At 43.9% G+C, this 18,202-nt stretch overlaps 1 protein-coding gene across 5 annotated transcripts in view; it reads left to right on the top strand.

Annotated features, from left to right (window-relative positions):
* The window catches only part of KLHL3 (kelch like family member 3), a 231,815-nt gene that overhangs the window by 196,573 nt on the left and 17,040 nt on the right, over positions 1-18,202 (top strand). For all 5 annotated transcript variants that reach the window (XM_072956982.1, XM_031673028.2, XM_072956985.1 and 2 more), the window contains 4 exons: positions 1,701-1,850; positions 13,130-13,247; positions 13,642-13,839; positions 15,392-15,493. In XM_072956982.1, the coding sequence (XP_072813083.1) occupies positions 1,701-1,850; positions 13,130-13,247; positions 13,642-13,839; positions 15,392-15,493 (568 nt within the window). The remainder of the gene's footprint in view (positions 1-1,700; positions 1,851-13,129; positions 13,248-13,641; positions 13,840-15,391; positions 15,494-18,202) is intronic.

Consider the following 18,202-nt stretch of genomic DNA (forward strand, 5'->3'; position numbering starts at 1 on the left):
AAGTGTGCGGTTCGGTGGCATTAATTGCATTCATCGTGCTGTGCAGATGTCACCATATCCATTTCTAAAACTTTTTCATCACCCCAAATTGAAACTCTGTACCCATGAAGCACTAACTCTCTGGGGGAGCTTTTTTTTTATTCTTTTTTTTTAAAAATATTTTTATTGAAGTATAGTCAGTTTACAATGTTGTGTCAATGGGGGAGCTTTTGATTCAAGCTGAATGTGTTCTTTGGGAGAAGCAGCTATTCCTGCATTTCTCCTTCCTCTCAAGCTTTTTAAGAGATTCTCTCCCACCCTTTTTATTTCTTTTTTTAACTGACTGTAAAGGTTTATGATTTTTTCCTATCTGTCTCAGTCCCTCAGTGGGAGGGGGAGAAAAAACACCTTCCAAGAAAATGAAATGTTCTTGGGGATCGTCTCTGGGGAAGGAGGTGCCCAGAGGTAACAGAGGCGCTGCCTCACTCATCCTTCTGTTCCTGCCACCTCCGATGCTGCCCAGCCAGTGCTGGCCCCGGCCACATTCCCTTCCTAGTTGCAGGAGGGGACCCAGGAGAGGCTCATCCAGGCCTGTACATGACAGCTTGAGGGCTGAGATAATTGTGGCGAGGGGGGGCCTTTCTTATTTTCTGACTGGACTTGAGACCTCACGATCAGAACCCTTGTCTTGTTCATCATTTTCTTCCCGGGGTCCAGCACTGAGCTGTCCAACCAGGAGACATTCAATCACTGTTAGCAGCTGAATGGACTTGACCTTTGCCAACAACTCCCTAACACTCTGGCAAAGAAAGCATGAAGTAGCCTCTGAAGACCACACTCCTGCTTAGGGATAAGCCACATAGTGATCTGCCTGGCACCCAAGTGCAGAGATTTGAGAGTCAGCGGACCTGCATGGCATCACCCTTAGTTTTGCTTGTGAAATATTTAGGCTTACTCTTGCTGAGCCCCTGCATAAGTCCTTCAGTCTGGACTAAGACACAAAGAAGCCACAGTCGCAGCTTAGATGGGGCCCAAGGGGAGGTCAATAGGTAAGACTTCTGTGCAGGACCTTCTTTGTGCTCTGATCCCACTGCTTTTTTAGAGAGCGCCTCGCTGGCTGCTGCCCCAACTCCCCCACCCCGAGGCTTGCACTGTCGGAAAATGGATAAGAATTTTTCTTTGTGATCATCTAATCATTGTACCTAATTATTATACTCTGTGCCTCCAAAGTTTGGCCAGTGGATCCCATCATCTTCCTCTTTCCCTCCCTCACCTTCTCTCAGATGTCTATTTACATTAAATATCGTAATACGGTCTAACCAGAAGGAATATGGGAAGAAGCTTTCAGGACAATCAGTTGTCGTTGTTTTGCACAATCTCATTTAAGCCTCCAGACAAACAAGCACAAGCTGTGAGGTTGTGGGGGACTTTAATACGCCCATTTTACAGATGAGGAAACTAAGGACCAGGGGAGTTAAGTCGTAGAGCTGGGATTTGTATCTCTGCTTGATGCCAGAGATGAATCGCTTATTCCATTGCACTCTTGAGATGCAGGAGGTGGGCACTAAGCTGTAACTCTGTGGACCTTTCTCCTGGAGTCTGAGATGATGTGGTGTGGGGATGATTGAGAGTGGGAGTGCAGAAATGACTCAGCCCAGGGAGACAGCTTGGGAAAGGGGCTGAGCTCTGCTCCAGGATCACCTGTGGGTTATTACCTCTAGACAGTTGAAGAAGAAGCTTTGATAAAGAATAACAACACCTGTAAGGACTTCCTCATCGAGGCCATGAAATACCATCTGCTCCCTCTGGATCAGAGGCTCTTGATTAAAAACCCAAGGACCAAGCCCAGGACTCCAGTCAGCCTGCCCAAGGTAAGCCCCAGCCCAGTCACTGCCAAGTCGGGACTGTGACCTGGGAAAATGGCCTTCCACTCCTGTCTCCAAGTGTCTCCTCACCCATGGCTACCCTGCATCTTGGTTGTATTTACCGCCTAGGAGATGGAGTCTGCTGGTTCCACTTGAATCTGCTGGTACCTCTTCTCTTCCAGGGTCTTGTTTGCTAAGAATTTCAAGATAACCTTCAGTGTCACCTGGCAGAATAACTCAAGACTCTTCCCTCTCCCGTTCTTCTTGTTTCACACCATGGTTTGGGCTCTGTTTCTTTTGGAGGCTGAAAAATGGCTGTGTGGGTCTTGGCTTAGTGATGGCTGCAACAGTCCTCTTTCTAGGCTATTCTTTGAGTCAGAGCAGCCCTAGTCTGGTTTGTTCCCTCACCACAGAGCCATAAGGGACAATTAGGGCTGCCAGAGGAGAGAAGGGGCCTTAAGAAGTCTGACAGGTAATCAAGCAGGGGAAAAGAAGAGGGAAATTGAGAGTGTGTGAGGAGAGCAGCCAGAGAGAGGGAAGGATGAATGAAGGAGGGACCACTATGATCGAGGGTCATGTTGGGTGTTGGCTGCCTTGGTTCCCTGCAGGTCCCCTCCTCTGCCTGGTCCTCAGGCCTCTCATCTGCAGAATGAAGGATGCTGTTCTAGATGATCTCTGAAGTCCTTTCTGGCTTGGCATTTGAGTCATCTTTCCAGGATCCTAACATATGAAGTCTCGGGGGAGGTCCCAGCCAAGTCAGGAGGAAGGGTGGGAGGAGAGGAATGAGTCGTGTTGGCTCATCCACTACCAGTAGGCAGCACCCGAGGATTATGTGGCCCTTGCTTTGTCCTCTTCCTCCACCTCTTTCCTGCTGGCTGCCATACTCCTTGACTGTTGCTTCCAGGAAGGGTTCTACGGGACTGGAGAAGCATGTTGTCCAAGACCAGATGTTTGGATTCTCCAAGGTTTGCTGTTCCTTATCTCCACTCTGCTCTGTGACCCCAGATCATGGAGAATATAGTGGTTGCAATGTGAACGAAGGTTACAAATGTCCCAGATAATAATATAAGCAGCTGACGTTTATTGAGTACTTATTATGTGCCAAGCAGTGAGCTGAAGGTATCACATATGTGGTAGAAGCAGTTATCCTGGTTCTGCAAAGGTGGAAACTAAGGGTCAGAGAAATTAAGTGACTTGCCCAAGGTCAACACCTAATGTTGTAGAACCAGGTTTGAACTGAGTCTTTCTCCCCTCTCCACATCTGTTCTCTGTGCTCATACCAGCCTGCACCTGGCTCCACCTTTGTAAACTGAAAGTTCTATCTCCTGCTGCCCACCTTCGATTAGGAGGCTCAGCCACAGGACATGGGCCTTGGTCCAGTGGGCCATTTGCCTTATTGCATGTTGATGAGTTTTGTTTTATTGGAATATTGCATTGGAACTTTTTTTGTATTTTTCAAAATGGATATAACTTAGCTTTCTTTAATTATAGAAATATGTGCTTATTGTAGATTATTAAAAGGATACTACAATTTCAAAATAAAGTAAAAATCACCTAAAATCCTTCGACCCAGGGGCAATCACTGTTACCATTTCGGTGAATTTTCTTCCAGACGTTTCTCTGTGTATTCACAAATATATGAATGTTCAAAATGTACACTTCTAGATACATGGAATCTTGTCTAGATACATGGAATCTTGCTACACAGACTGAAATCTTTTTTCTCCTGCTCAACCAGATACTGCAGACGCTTTCAGTGTTATTAGCATGAGCATTTAAACTGTAATAGGTATATGCTATTTAATTATATTTATATACTGTTATTTACTTAACTGTCCTCTATTGATGGGCCTTGCAATAATTTCCATTTTTAAATTATTATCTAAACATTTCTATGCCAAATACCCTTTAAAATGTGGCATCTTGTTTTGGTTTGCACTTCTTTAATTGTGAGTAAGATTAACCTTGGTTTCATAGGATTTTTGGTGTTTGTATTTTTGGAGGGTAACTCTCTATTCAAGTCCTTTTCCCATTTTTCTGTCAGGCTGTATGTTTTTTACATTGAAATACAGTTGATTTACAATGTTGTGTTAGATTCAGGTGTATAGCAAAGTGATTCACTTTTATATGTGTGTGTGTATGTGTGTATAAAATATATATACAGTATGTATGTATTATATATATATTCTTTTCCAGATTCTTTTCCATTGTAGGTTATTACAAGACAGTGAATGTAGTTCCCTGTGCTCTACAGTACATCCTGTTGTTTACCTGTTTTATATATAGTAGTGTGTATCTGCTAATCCCAAACTCCTAAATTATTCCTCCCCCATTTGCCCTTTGGTAACCATAAGTTTTTTTTTCTATGTTTGTGAATCTGTTTCTGGTTTGTAAACAAGTTTATTTGTATCATTTTTTAAGATTCCACATGTAAGTGATATCATACGGTATTTGTCTTTCTCTGTCTGACTTTACTTTGTATGATAATCTCTAGGTCCATCAATGTTGCTGCAAATGGTATTATTTCATTTTTTTAATGGCTGAGTCATATTCCATTGTGTCTATATACCACATCATCTTTATGCAGTTATCTATCAGTGGACATTTAGTTTGCTTCCATATCTAGACTATTGTAAAGAATGCTGCTAGAACATTGGGGTGCCTGTATCTTTTTGAATTAAGAGTTTTTGTCTTATCTGGATGTATGCCTGGGAGTGAGATTGCTGGATCATATGGTAACTCTAATTTTAGTTTTTTAAGGAACCTAGACTATATGTTTTTATTAATGGTTTTTAAGTGTTCTTTTTAAAGAGTTTGGGCCTTAGTATGTATGCATTTTGATTTTTTTCTTAATTTGTGGTTTGTCTTTAAATTTGTTTATGACTTTTTTTGAATCCTAAAGAACAGTAAGTAATCAAAAAGGTCTATCTTTTGCTCTATAGCTTAGGTTTTACTTAGAAATGTTTTCCTTACTCTGAGATTAAAAAAGAACTGCTTCATGTTTTCTTTCTTACTTTTATGTTTTACATTTGAATCTTTGATAAACTTAGAGTTTATTTTAGTATAAGGAATGAGGGTAGGAATCCAGCTTTATTTGTATTGCAAATCATGAGCCAGTTGCCCCCAAAGTTATTTTATTAAATAGTCTCCCTCTGTCCCATGGATTTGAATAGCACCTTCATTGTAATCGAAATTTCCACAAGCTTTGTGTCTGGTTATATGTGGAGGTGGCTTTTTACCCCTTGGGTTTCAGCTGGCCTTGTTGCTTGTCTTTGTGACTTTTCTCTTTGAAAACAGAGGTTTTCATCCTATATGGTATCAGGTTAATAATTTCTTTTCCTGGGGAGTGTATTCTGGAGCTAAGGCAATGGTGCAGAGCTGGCCCATTTTCTTTGTTTGGTGACCATACCCAGTGACCTCTCCTTTTCTAGATTCCTCATCTAGCTTCTACCGCATACACCCACAAAAAGGCAGTCTTGAAAATCAAAGTCAAGTTTATGTCAGCCTGGACTAAGCGTGCTAAGAACCTCCCCCTCCCCCAACACACCTTGTGCCCCATCCCAGATATTGAATTTGTAGTTGAGAAGAGTCTACTCCTGGTTTCAGGGGGCACAGCTCTTCTGAGGTTAAGTAACTTGTCCTGTTACACAGCTAGGACATGCATAGGAGGGGTTTGAACAAGGTCTGTTCTGCTCCAAAGTCTTGTACGCAACTGCCTCCCGGGGGCGGGTTTTCAGATTTTGGTGACAGATGAAAAAGATTCTTTCCTTTTCTTTTCCTCTCTCTCTCTCCCCTTTCTTCCTTCTTTTCTTTTTTCCTTTCACATCAAAATCTCCTTTAATTAAAGCAGTATTCATCTCACCAAGAGATGCATTTCTAATACATTTACTTCTTTTTTTTAAATTAAACTTTGTATTTTTAGAGCAGTTTTAGATTCACAGCAAAATTGATGGGAAGGCACAAAGATTTCCCATCTACCTTCTGTCCCCACACATGCAAAGCTTCCCTCATTATTAACATCCTAGATAATTTTCTTTTAAATTCAGATTTATTGAGGTATAAGAATTTATGTACAGTAAAATTCACTCTTTTTAGGGATGCAATTTGATAAATTTTGACAAATGCATGCTGTCATATAACCACCATCCTAATCAAAATTAGAAAATTTTAATCACTCCTGAAAGTTCCCTTGTGCTGCTTTGTATGTAGTCAAATTCCTTCTCCCAACCCCAACCCCTGAGTGCCACTGATCTGATTTCTGTCCTTACAGTTTTGTCTTTCTAGAATGTCGTGTAAAGGTAATTATGCCATATGTAGCCTTTTGAGCTTGCCTTCCCTCCCTGATCTTCATGCTTTTGAGATTCATCCATGTTGCATATATCAAGAGTTCATTCCTTTTTATTGCTAAGGAATATTCCATCATATGGATATACTGTAATTTGCTTATTCAAACACCCGTTGATGGGCATTTGGATGTCCAGTTTTTGGCTGTTACAAATAAAGTGGCTTTGAACATTCACTTACAGATCTTTGTGTGGACATACATTTTAATTTCTCTTGGGTAAATGCTTTAAATTCTCTTGGGAGTAGGATTGTTGGGTTGAATGGTAAGTAAATGTTTAACTTGATAAGACATTGCTAAACTGTTTTTCAAGATGACTGTGTCATTATGCATTCCCATCAGCTAGGTGCAAGAGTTCCAGCTACTCCATTGTCTCCCACTACTAGCATTATCTATTAAAAAAAAAAAGGCCATTCTCGTAGGTATGTGGAGGTATCTCACTGTGGTTTTAATTTGCATTTCTCTAATGACTAATGTTGTTGAGCATCTTTTCATGTGCTTATTTTCCATTTGCATGTCTTCTTTGGTGAAGCCTTTGTTCAGATCTTTCCCCATTTAAAAGAATGGGTTATTTTCTAAATATTGAGTTATAGGAATTCTTTATTGGTCTATGCTCTTGACCACGACACAGCGCCCGCCCCACAATGGTGGCAGTAGCAAATCTCGGTTGCTGAGCACATAGTGTGTGCCCGCACTGGGCTGAGGGATTTACATTTCTAATCTCATAGGATTTTCAGAATTGTCATTATCCCCATTTTACACAGGAGGAAATTGGATCTTGGGTTGTCACCTACTCATTGTGTATTAGTTTTCAATTTCTGCATTACAGATTACCCCCACCTTGGTGGCTTAACATGACAAATGTTAGTTATCTCACAGTTTCTGTGGGCAGGGATCCTGGAGTGGCTTAGCTGGGTCTTCGTGGCCCAGGGCCTCTCATGAAGTTGTCGTCAAGCTGCCAGTTGGGACTGTAGTCACCTCCAGGCCCCTGTGGGGAGAATCTGATTCTAAGCTCGCTCTCGGAATAGGCATCACTTCCTCAGCCCCTGGGCCTCTCCATCTGCTGCCTCAGTGTCATGACATGGCAGCTGGCTTCCCGGAGTGAGTGAGTGTACAGCAACAGAATGAGAGAGCACGTCCATGACAGAAGCTGTAGTCTTTTAATAACCTTCTCTCAAAGGGATGTCCCATCACATCTGCTGTATTTTATTTGCTAGGTGCACATCAGCAAGTCAAGCCCACATCCAAGGGAGGGGATGTGATTAAGTTCCATGTCTTGAGTGGAGGAGAATCAGAGAATTAGTGGTTTATCTGTAAGCAAGGCTAATAAATAGCTGAGCTGAGATTTAAGCCTAAGATGGCTGACTCCAGAACTTGCCTCCACATTTCACAAAAGCATTTTTGCTGAGTACTGGATGGAAAGAAACTTGATTCCTACCCTCTAGGGACTTTTGAGAAGTCCCTCTGACACAGTACGGAAGAAATATGTAAGTAGCCAAGTAAATGGAGGAAGAGGAGAAGTTAGGATACAATGGGGCTACTTGGAGGAGTAGCCACAGGAATGCCAAGGGCCAGCTAGTTTGGGTTTTCATGAATTAAGTCCAAGTTGGCTTTCTGACAGAGCTAACTGTGAGAGACAAAGTGATGGAGAGAGATTTGCACTGTTCTCAGCAATTCTCAGCAGTGGACCTGTTTGCCAGCCAGACCTCCTCCCTAAAAGAAATAGGACTCCGCCTTGACATAGCTGCAGAGTCTAATATGGGTGCTTTTTCCTGAGCCATAAATGCACCGGTCATACTGACATATTCGAGCTGGAACAGCTAATAGCGTTGTCTGGGCTCCCACACATTCACCACCAGTATTTTCCCTGAGGTTGGGTTGCCATGGACAACCAGGGGCTGTCTCCCAGCCATTCATAACACTCCTACCTTACCCTGTTCTGCAGATGGCAGCAGAGAAACGAGGTTACAGAAAGATGCACATGAAGCCTTTTTGAGATGTACTGAACCTGGCACTTTTTACTGTCATTTCAGTTCAGTTGACATCTCTATTCGAATCTTTAAAGATGACACCAAAAAGTTACTTGAGCTGGAAGTGGGTGGCTTCCTCCTGAGTTGGGCTGTCCTGCTTTCAAAAGACAGTGTTGAAAACAAGGCCGTTGGCAGGGTGGGTAGGATGATTTCTCACGTGGGCCAGGCCCATGGATGGGCAGTGCTCCTCTCCCATCTTGGTCCTTTAAGTGGACCCAGGCCACACCCTGGAAAACACCCTGGAGTCCTGAGAAAGCCCCATCATCATGCCTGGAATTAGTGGTGCTCACTCTGCCATTCACAGATCATAAGTGTCCTTTTCTACCATTTGTTGGGAATCTGTTTTTTAGCAACTGATTTAAACAGTAGTAATGATGCTGGTGTTGATCTAATAATAAAAGCTGACATTTAGTGGGTGCTATTTACCAAGCACTGTGCTGAATGTTTTATATCATTTAAGCCTCCTGATGCCCATGGGAGAAACATCCTATTTTCCTGATGTTTTAGGTAGTGGAAGTGAGCTTAGCAAGGTTAAGTGCCTTGCCCATGTTCACACAGCTCATGCAGCTGACTGGGCTGATACTTGAGCCCAGGTGTGTCTGACTCCAAAGTCTATTTCCTGCTCCTTCTCTCTCCCCTGGGTCTTGCTCTCACATTGCTGGTCCTCCAATGCCCGTTGTCTCTCACCTGGGCTGTCAGTCCTTGCCTGGAGCACCTGTTGCTCAGGAACCTGCTGGGACAAGTCTTCTGCCTCGACCTCAACATGCTCCTTCGGATGAACTCTTGGTGTTAGCCCTGCGGCCCCACGCACCAGGGTAAGAGAGACTCTTGCTTCCTGCCCTGGCCCGAGGGACCGACTGGCTGGGCCTGCCTCCTGCCCAGCTCACCGGTCATGGAAGAGAGTCTGGACACACTCTACTCTTGCCTGATGCACAAAGCGTGCAAAGCCCCGGTCATTCCTCTCACCCGAGTGGAGAGTCTAATGACTTGTGAGTTAGGGTTAGGGTTCTGATCCACAAGTGGGCTGGAAAGCTCCACTCTGTTCACTTGCTGCCCTTTCCTTGGCTAGTCTCTGCTACCTGATGGCTCTCAGACATAGAGTGGTGGTTATTGCACGAGGAGGGACCAGCGTGCCTTCACTCCCACAGTCACACTGGTGGAATGAGAGTCATCCAAGTGAAAGAAATAGCCTTATTTATACATCTTAAAGAAATTTGGGGGAGGGTTAATTAGGTTTATGTATTTATTTAACTTATTTTTTTAACGGAGGTACTGGGGATTAAACTCAGGACCTCACATTGAACCCGGACCTCATGCATGCTAATCATGCACTCCACCACTGAGCTATGCCCTCCCCCTACATACTTATTTCAAAACCATTTTGTTACGCTAGAAGTGAAATTTCCTTCCTAAGCAATCCGGTAGTCTTTCCATAGTCTCACTCATGTCTCTAGAGTAAATGACCATTTGACTTTCCAAACTGAGAATGTTTTCCTTGGGAGTTGTCCGGTAGCTGTGCCCCACACCGTCCTGTCTGGAACACCAGGGTTCTGTCACCCAGAACTCTCCACTCACCAGGACGCCTGCAGCCTTCCACACAGTGAGCACTGAGACGTGGGGCCAGGACACTGAGGTGCCCTGCAAGACTGCAGGGCTCCCAAGTACACTGCTCTTCTTGAATGTGATTAAGTTACATTTGCTCTAGCGTAATTATTAGCCTGGAACCAGTCCTTTAGGTTTTTTGTAATTCCTGTATGACTACTCAGGGTTCTTACTCAAGGTTACCTTGAGGGATAAATGTTAAAAATAGTGATCATTAAATAAGCTGATTTGATTCAGTAATTTCTATTAAAGACATTACATATCTGTAGTAAACTGGGATTTAGGGGTGTCAGGAAAGAAAGAAATATGCCTTGTGAACTCTTTGGGCCTGAGTTTTTCTAGAAATGTAAAATGTGGGCTTGTAAGAAAGAATAATTCAAGTCTCTTCCTGCCTTGACAGTCTGGTTTTCTTAAGTAGCTAGAGGTTTATACTTTCAGGGACGTAATACATGGAGACTTTGGGGAATACTCGTTTTTGTCTAATTGGTTGCTGAGATCAGGTATCTATGGAAACAACCATCCACTAGTGTTCAAGATAGGAAATGTATTCTTTTTAAGCTCCACGATTAGACAGTGATGAGTATTCCTTGTATGATGGCTTCTTGCAAGACCTGCCATAGAAATTGGATTTCTTATGCCTAGAAAAGAAGCATAAAGTACACCTACTCCTCCCTCTGCCTTGAGGGCATTTTCAGAAACCAGTGGTCTTGCCCCATGAAGCCTCATAGTTGCTCTTCGCAGATCATTCTACAAGTTTGGAGTTTTAAAAGTTGTCTCTTACCTGTGGTTTTATGAGCTCAAAGGCAAGTTTATTTTGAAAACCTTGTCATGTATTATATTTGTCTTTCTATTCAGGTTTTACTTGACCATTAAAAATTTTCCATTTCTGTAATATTGTTTCTGTGTTACTATGAAAATTCTCAGAGATGAGTGCAGGATTTTCTCCTATATGAATGTACTTCCGTACACTAGCAGAAGACAGTTCCTGGGACATGATTAAGTCCCCTGAAGCTTTGCCTTTTTTATTTACAGAAGGAGCCTGATAACTTGTGCAAAGAATGAAGAGTCTCCTGGTGGTTGAGTCAAAAGATGGGAAAGGCTCTCTCTTTCTCTTTTTGTTTGTTTTCCTCAAATTCTGTCTCCAGAATTGTAATCTGGTGTCCAACATGTCTTATTCCAAGAAAGTGACATTCTGGCCTATGTATTTTTTTTCATTTAACTGTGTATTTTTGCATTTAACTCTTTGCATGTGGTATTTACTATTCATTTATTCTTTATTCCAGATAAATATTTGAGTCATCACTTTCATCTGGTACCATAAGGCGGTAGGGTTATCTTATGATCGAGGCAGACATATTTTTTTGCCCTGGCAGGGCTCACTATCTAGAAGGGAAAACCAGGTTACCAGACAGAGCACAAAATGGGGCACTTTTCATGGGAGAACCTAAGCATTTGTGACCTCAGAGGAGGACATGTAACTTGGTTCAGAGGTCAGAGGTCAGAGGTCCTCTTGGAGGAAGTGATGTGTAGACTGAGACCTGAAAGATAAGCAAGTGTTAGAGCAGGGGGATCAGAGAGAGGGAAGTGTGTTTCAAGGAGAGGGAACAGCATGTGTGAGGGTGTTGGGTGCCTGAGGTCACTGCAGAAAGAAAACTAAAAACTGTTTTTTTTTTCTCACTTAGTCCCAAAATCAGATTTCAGAGAAAATCCTTGCAATAGTTTAATTTCATTTAACTTCATCAACTCAAAACCAGAAGGATAGTGCAAGTTCTAGATATGTTTTGGAATGCAGGGCAAGTCATTTGGCCATGGAGAAGTAAGTTGGGCATTGTCTGAAATTTGCCAAGAGGCTGTGTTTGTTAACATCCCTCTTGAACTCTTCATGGATGCCTATCCAAGCAAAGAATTACTGATGGGAAGAAATGTAGAATTCAGCATCTCTTTGAAAAGGGCTGCTGTTTATATGAAGCAGTGGACCTTCTGAGTGGAGGAAAGTCAAACACAGAACATTTATATCTGGAGGCAACAGCAGCTTTAAGCCTTGGCAATGTGCCTTGGGTTCCTTTGGGATGTTCTGTTTCTTTCTCTCTCTCTTTCTTTCCCTTCCTTCCTTTCTTTCTTTCTCTCTTTTCTTTTCTTTTCTTTTTTCTTTCCTTTTCTTTTCTTTTCTCTTTCTTTCTTTCTTTCTTTCTTTCTTTCTTTCTTTCTTTCTTTCTTTCTTTCTTTCTCTCTCTCTCTCTCTCTCTCCTTTCTTTCTTTCTTCCTTCTTTTCTCTCTTTCTCTCTTTTCCTTCCTTCTTTCTTTCCTTCCCCCTACACTAAGAAATATGTTTAAATTGCTTTCTAGGAGACATACATGTATGTATAATTGGAAAAAATATTTCATGAAGTAACACCCTTGTTATATTTCTGTACTGTTCTGTTAAAAGTATACTGGTCCTAACCCATTAAATTGATCTTGTGACTCACAAACGAAATGTGACCTGCAGTTTGAAAAACGTGATGTAGTGAGCTCTCTTGGAATAGAATCTATCTCTAGAGCAGGAGAGTGGTAGGGCTGGCTTCACCTCTGTGTCCGAGGTGGACTTGGGTTTCATTCCCTGTTCTGCTGCTCTTAGCTTTGTGACCTTGGACAATTTACCCATGTACTCTGAGCTTTACTTTCCTGATCTGTCAATGTGGATGAACAAATGACAACATACTTCACACAGTAACTGGCGGTGGTAGCTACTACCTTACTTGTGGAAATAGTACTATTAGCACTAATTTTTTCAGTTACATACATTTTCCTGCTAGCCACCACAAAGTAGTGTTTCACAATTTGTTTTCCCATACTGCAATGAATAAGTTCCCCCTACAGTCTATACATAATATTTTTGAATTAATTTTATCTTGAAAATGCATCCAAATTGTGTACTCTATTCCAAAATATATTCAAATGTTGATATATATGTATATATATGAACATTTTGTTTTGATACAAAATTTAGTCTCCCACCCCAAAGCCTTGGGGATACTCAGATTTCAGAAGATGCCCTGAGTGGCTGTACATACCCCACAGCATAGCCCTGAGCAAGGACACTTGGGAAGTGTTTGGTTGCATGTCTGTGGGAAGATGCTTGTTAGACTTTTCTTGAATATTCAGCCCTGTTGGTGATTAGGGGCACCATCTTCATGTATGTAGCTCTGTAAACTGGCATGTCACATCACCTCCAGACCCTGGACAGTGAGCATGTGGAGGTAACAGGGATTGGTGATCTGTGAATCTGGATGTTGGGGAGACCCACCTAATGTCCACTTATCTTTCTGGAGGTCATGATCGTGGTTGGTGGCCAGGCACCCAAGGCGATCCGCAGCGTGGAGTGCTATGACTTCGAGGAGGACCGGTGGGACCAGATCGCTGAGCTTCCCTCCAGGAGATGCAGAGCAGGTGAGCTGCACCATCTCCTGGTGTGCAGGCTGCCTTGCCCCGGCTTTTCTTTGCTCGGTCCTGAAATCACTCACTACTCCTTGTTTCCACCAACCTCTGCATTCTGGACTCCCTTCCTTCTCCTTCCCCAGCTACAGAGTTTCTAGCTGCACCTTCTGGGGTCAGTTCTTAGGTGCTTAGGGACTTCAAGCTAATCCAGGTATTTACTTGAATCAAACAAAATTAGAAAAGCAAATGTCAAGAGAAATCCAATGAGTCCCATAACAACTTACAAATATCTAAAGTTGAAGGTCACCTTCTGTGGTGAATTATTTACGTTCTCACCTTGTTCCCCTATTGTCACTCATCAACATGAGTCATGGGTCTGAGATGACCTTGGTTTCCTGTGCCTCAGGTGTGGTGTTCATGGCTGGCCATGTGTACGCCGTGGGCGGGTTTAATGGCTCCCTGCGTGTGCGGACAGTGGACGTGTATGATGGGGTGAAGGACCAGTGGACGTCCATCGCCAGCATGCAGGAGCGCCGCAGTACGCTGGGTGCGGCTGTGCTCAACGACCTGCTCTACGCCGTGGGGGGCTTTGATGGCAGTACTGGTAGGTCCTGGACTCCGTCCCAACCCGTCCCAGCCTGGGACACATCCTGGTTTGCTCAGCCAGTTCTTGGGCCAACCTTCTGTACATCTGTAGCTACTGCCCCAAGAAAATACCCATCCTTCCTCCTCTCCCAGCTTGTGTGTCAGAGCCAGACCTTCTTCCACACAGAATTTGTAGCTGCCCACGTGCTGTCATTTCTAGGGCTCTAGGAAGGACCCCACACTAAGAAGAGGCCCTTTTCTCTCTTCCAGTGCCCAGGAAACCATTTACTCAGGAGATGAGACATAGAGCAAGTTCAGCTAGAGGGTGTCTCACGGCTGTGTTCTGGACCCTCCCCTGAACAGATGAGGGAGCCGAGGTTCAGCCGTGGGAAGAGACCTGGCTCAGGTCATGCAGTCTCTGTCTGTTGCCCTTTCTGCTGCCCCTCTAAAGCTTTGCAAGGCTGTGCTGCTGCAGAAGTGCCCCCTTACTCTTGGCTTTCATCTAGCTTCAAAGTTAAGAGTCAGAAGCTACTACTGGACATGGACTTGGAGAGATTATCTTCTTTCTCCTTATATTTCCAAGTGGATGTCTGTGTAGATAGTAACTCTATAAAACTGAAATATCCTTTGGCTCCCAGTGACATGAAAAACAATATACTGTACACCAGAAATTAACACAACATTGAAAACCAACTACACTTCAATTAAAAAATATATATATGTTTTACTTCTCTGAAAAAAAAATTGGGTCTTCACCAATCGATAACCTTTGTCAGCCTTCTCTTTGCCTCACTCATATAATTCCAGGGTCCCTAGGCCCCTCTAGAGTGGAACTTGAGAATGAAGAGACCCAAGGGTAGTGGGGCATTGTTTCTTTCAGGCATTGCTTTTGGCTGCTGGTAGAAAACCTGACTAAACAGTGGCTTAAACAAATGAGAGATTTTGTTTTACTCATGAAACAAGAAGTCCAAGCTGACTTGGTCCAGTTGCTTAAGGATATGGAGGCCAAATTCTTTAAGAGTCTCTTGGCCTTATCCTCATGATCATAGGGTGGCTGTTATAGCTCCAGCCAATACATTTGTGTTCCAGGTAGCAAGAAGCAGGAAGGGGTGACACCTGTATCAGAAAAGCAAAGGCTATTTCAAAAGTCCCCACCAGAGTTCTGCTTAGGTTGCATTGACTTGGTCACCCTCAGCTTCAAGGGAGTCTGGGAAGGCAGGTTTTTAGCTGACCAGACTCTAGAAGAAGACGGGGAAAAGAGGGTTGGAATAGGTGTTCAGTGAGGCAACCTCAGGTGTTTATTCTACTCTGTAGGTTTAACAATCGACGTTATACCCCGTCCTCTCACAACCCACCCTCTGGGTCAGTTCTAGTGGTCCCCTCAGGCAGACGCAGTGCAGATGTGTTTCAGGGAGGTGCCATGGGCCCCACAGTGAGGCAGAGGTAGTGCTAGGTCCTGCACCCAGGTTTCCAGCCCCCAGGTCTGTGCTCTTCCCTCATCTTCACTGTCAGTTAGCACAGCAGGGTGAGGGCCGGCACCATAGCCATCTCATGGCTCTCTTGTCTCCCAGGCCTGGCGTCGGTGGAAGCCTACAGCTACAAGACCAACGAGTGGTTCTTCGTGGCCCCAATGAACACGCGGCGCAGCAGTGTGGGTGTGGGCGTCGTGGAGGGTGAGGAGCAGCAGGGGTGGAGGCCCGTTCCTGCCCCGGTCCTGGACCTTCTGGTGTCCTGGCTCTGTTCCTCCTGTCACTGCTGAGTCAGGGACTAGTATCCTGATTTAGAGATGAGGAAAGTTGAGAGATAAAGCTACTGATCCAGGGCTAGAAAGTGGATGAGCTGGATTGGGGGAGTAGGAGGAGCCTAGAAGGGAAATGCTGGCCTGTCTCTTGGGCCACTTGTCTCTGTCCCGAGTTGGGGAATCCAGAGTCAGTATATAACCCAGGAGCATACCTGGAGGGGGTGAGACTTGATTGTTTAATTTTGTCCTCATGTTCATGTGTTCAGTACTATTAACAGAGCCCTAAGTGAGGTGGCACCTTTTCCCAGGTCTGATGAGTCACTGCAGGAAGGGCAGGTTGTGGTAGAGTCCTGCTCTAGTCAGGAAAGCTGTATGGGGTGAGGCAGGAGGGAGTGGTGAGATCTGGGGCCTGGTTAGACAGTGCACTGTAGTTTGTAAATGGCTTTCATATCCAGTTTCTGATTTTGTTCCTAAAACCCTTCTGAAGGAGATAAGCAGGACTTCGATTTTCTCCATTCTCCAGAAGGGGAAGCTGAGTGCCTTGGGATCATTGATACATCCCACACTAGTAAATAGCACTTCACTCCTAACTCAGACCACTAGCCGATGCTAACAGAGAGGAGCTTTATGAATATGTGTGAATTCAACCTATTAAAGCACAAAGTACTATTTGCACTAAAATATTAAACCTTGGAGGACAACACTGACTCGTTAGCCTGTCTTGAAGTGGGAATTTAGCTGGAATATCTGCGCATTCACACATGCACAGGCATTCTCTGTCTCTCCTGTGCACGCACAAGAGCACACACACGGGCCTCAGGGAGAGTGTAACATGCATTGAGTTAGACATTAATAGAAAGATTCTTTTCTCTGGCTGCATTTCTCAGTCCAGAGCAGTATTGTGTAAGTTAAATTTTAATTTAAAAGCATATTATCCTAACATACTGAACAAGTCATTTTAGTGAGTGCAAGGATTTTTCCTTCTACCAAGATAAATTGTTTCTTGCAATCTCATCCTCCTGGTGGAACAGAAATTGATTTGTCTGCCAAATGTAAGTGCTTTGTCTAGCCACCTTCCCATTTCCCCCTTGTTCCTTAGCCAGGAATATCACACAATAGAGTAGGGGTTAAAAATAGCATATGCCTGTTAATAGACTCAAGGAGAAACCTTGAGTGGGTATTTTTTCAGCTGACGCAGAGGTGGAATGGTTGATGGGGTTACAGGCAGTACCTTCATGGTACTAGTTTGATATATTCCCTTTGACAGAGGCTTCTGTGAGCACGTTCTGTGTGTGTGAAAGTGCTGTCTAGTGGCCATACCCTGTCGACACAGAGGACATTATGTGGATATATTTATCTTGTTCATCTTGAATTTAAAGTTCTTTTGGCTCTGGGTCACCCTGGGGCAGCAGAGAGTCCAGTGGGCAGCTTTGCTGAGAATGTCAAGGGAGGCTCTTACGTGGACTCTGCTTCCCTGTGGCCTTGCAAATACAGCTCTCCACACTGTCTCCACAGGACCCACCTCCCTCTCATTCCCATGGTTATGCAGCTAGATGACACTGGGGAGCAAAGCGGGGGAAATCAGGATCATCTGCTACCAGCTGCCTAGAAGAATCTCTGCTTAGGAAAAGGGGCAGTGAGGCTGGAAGATTAGGCAGGAACTCCCGACAGAGTGGAGATCTCGAGTTACAGAGACTGAGGTTACGCTCAGGAGCTTCTTGTCTTTTTGGCACCCCAGGCCTAGCTCCTCCCCAGTGCCCTAGGGTCTGACGAGTGATGGGCAGCTGGCTGGGCAGGTTTTTGCATCCAAACCGGCACACAGCACCAAGGTAGCCTGGATCCTGGAGGGGCTCTGAGTCAGGATTTTCCTTTCTCACTTAGGTTGGAGTAGAACCAGGAGGAGGTGTCCCTTTCTTCTAGAAGGGCCAGTTGAGAGGACTGTGGGGCAGAAAACAAAACCAGACTCAGTGATGGAAATAATCGTACATTTGATATGGCAAAAGTCTTGATGGGAGAGCATAGTTTTGACCTGGAGATTCTCTTTCTACCTTAAAATAATCGCAGATTTTCACATACTATTTGTGCTCTTGGTATCTCTCCGTTAAGAAAGCTCATATTGACAAAAAAGTCTTTTGATTAAGTAACCCTGTTAGGTAGATTTGCATTTGGTAGTGTTTAATTAGTCTATAGGTAGTGTTTAAGATCCTTATTATAACTCCAGTGTCCTTCATAGATCTGAGGCCCCAAGTGAAGTAGTTCTCTCCCCTCTTCAACACACACACACACACACACACACCACACATGAGAGACCCTCCCACTGCATTCTAAGACTACATGTCAAACCCAGATATTTGAATCTCTCTGGGAGCCTCAAGTACCAATTCCTGCCCCCTGGCCCAGCCTCACTGCCATCCCCAGGTCAAAATAATGCTCTTAGAAAACAGCTTTTATGGTATTTTTATTCTCAAAACCAATTATCATGCTTCAGGGCTCTTGTGCACAGTTCAGAGATTGCAAGGGGGTCTGCAGATAAATTCAAGCCAGCCCAGCCCAGGGTACACACAGACCACTCCATCCACATGCTCCACCTACCGGAGTTGTAGATGGACTATAAACATTGGTGAAGACAGTGTTTGGGTTC

Source organism: Vicugna pacos, chromosome 3 (genome assembly GCF_048564905.1).
Source record: "Vicugna pacos chromosome 3, VicPac4, whole genome shotgun sequence".
NCBI lineage: Eukaryota > Metazoa > Chordata > Mammalia > Artiodactyla > Camelidae > Vicugna > Vicugna pacos.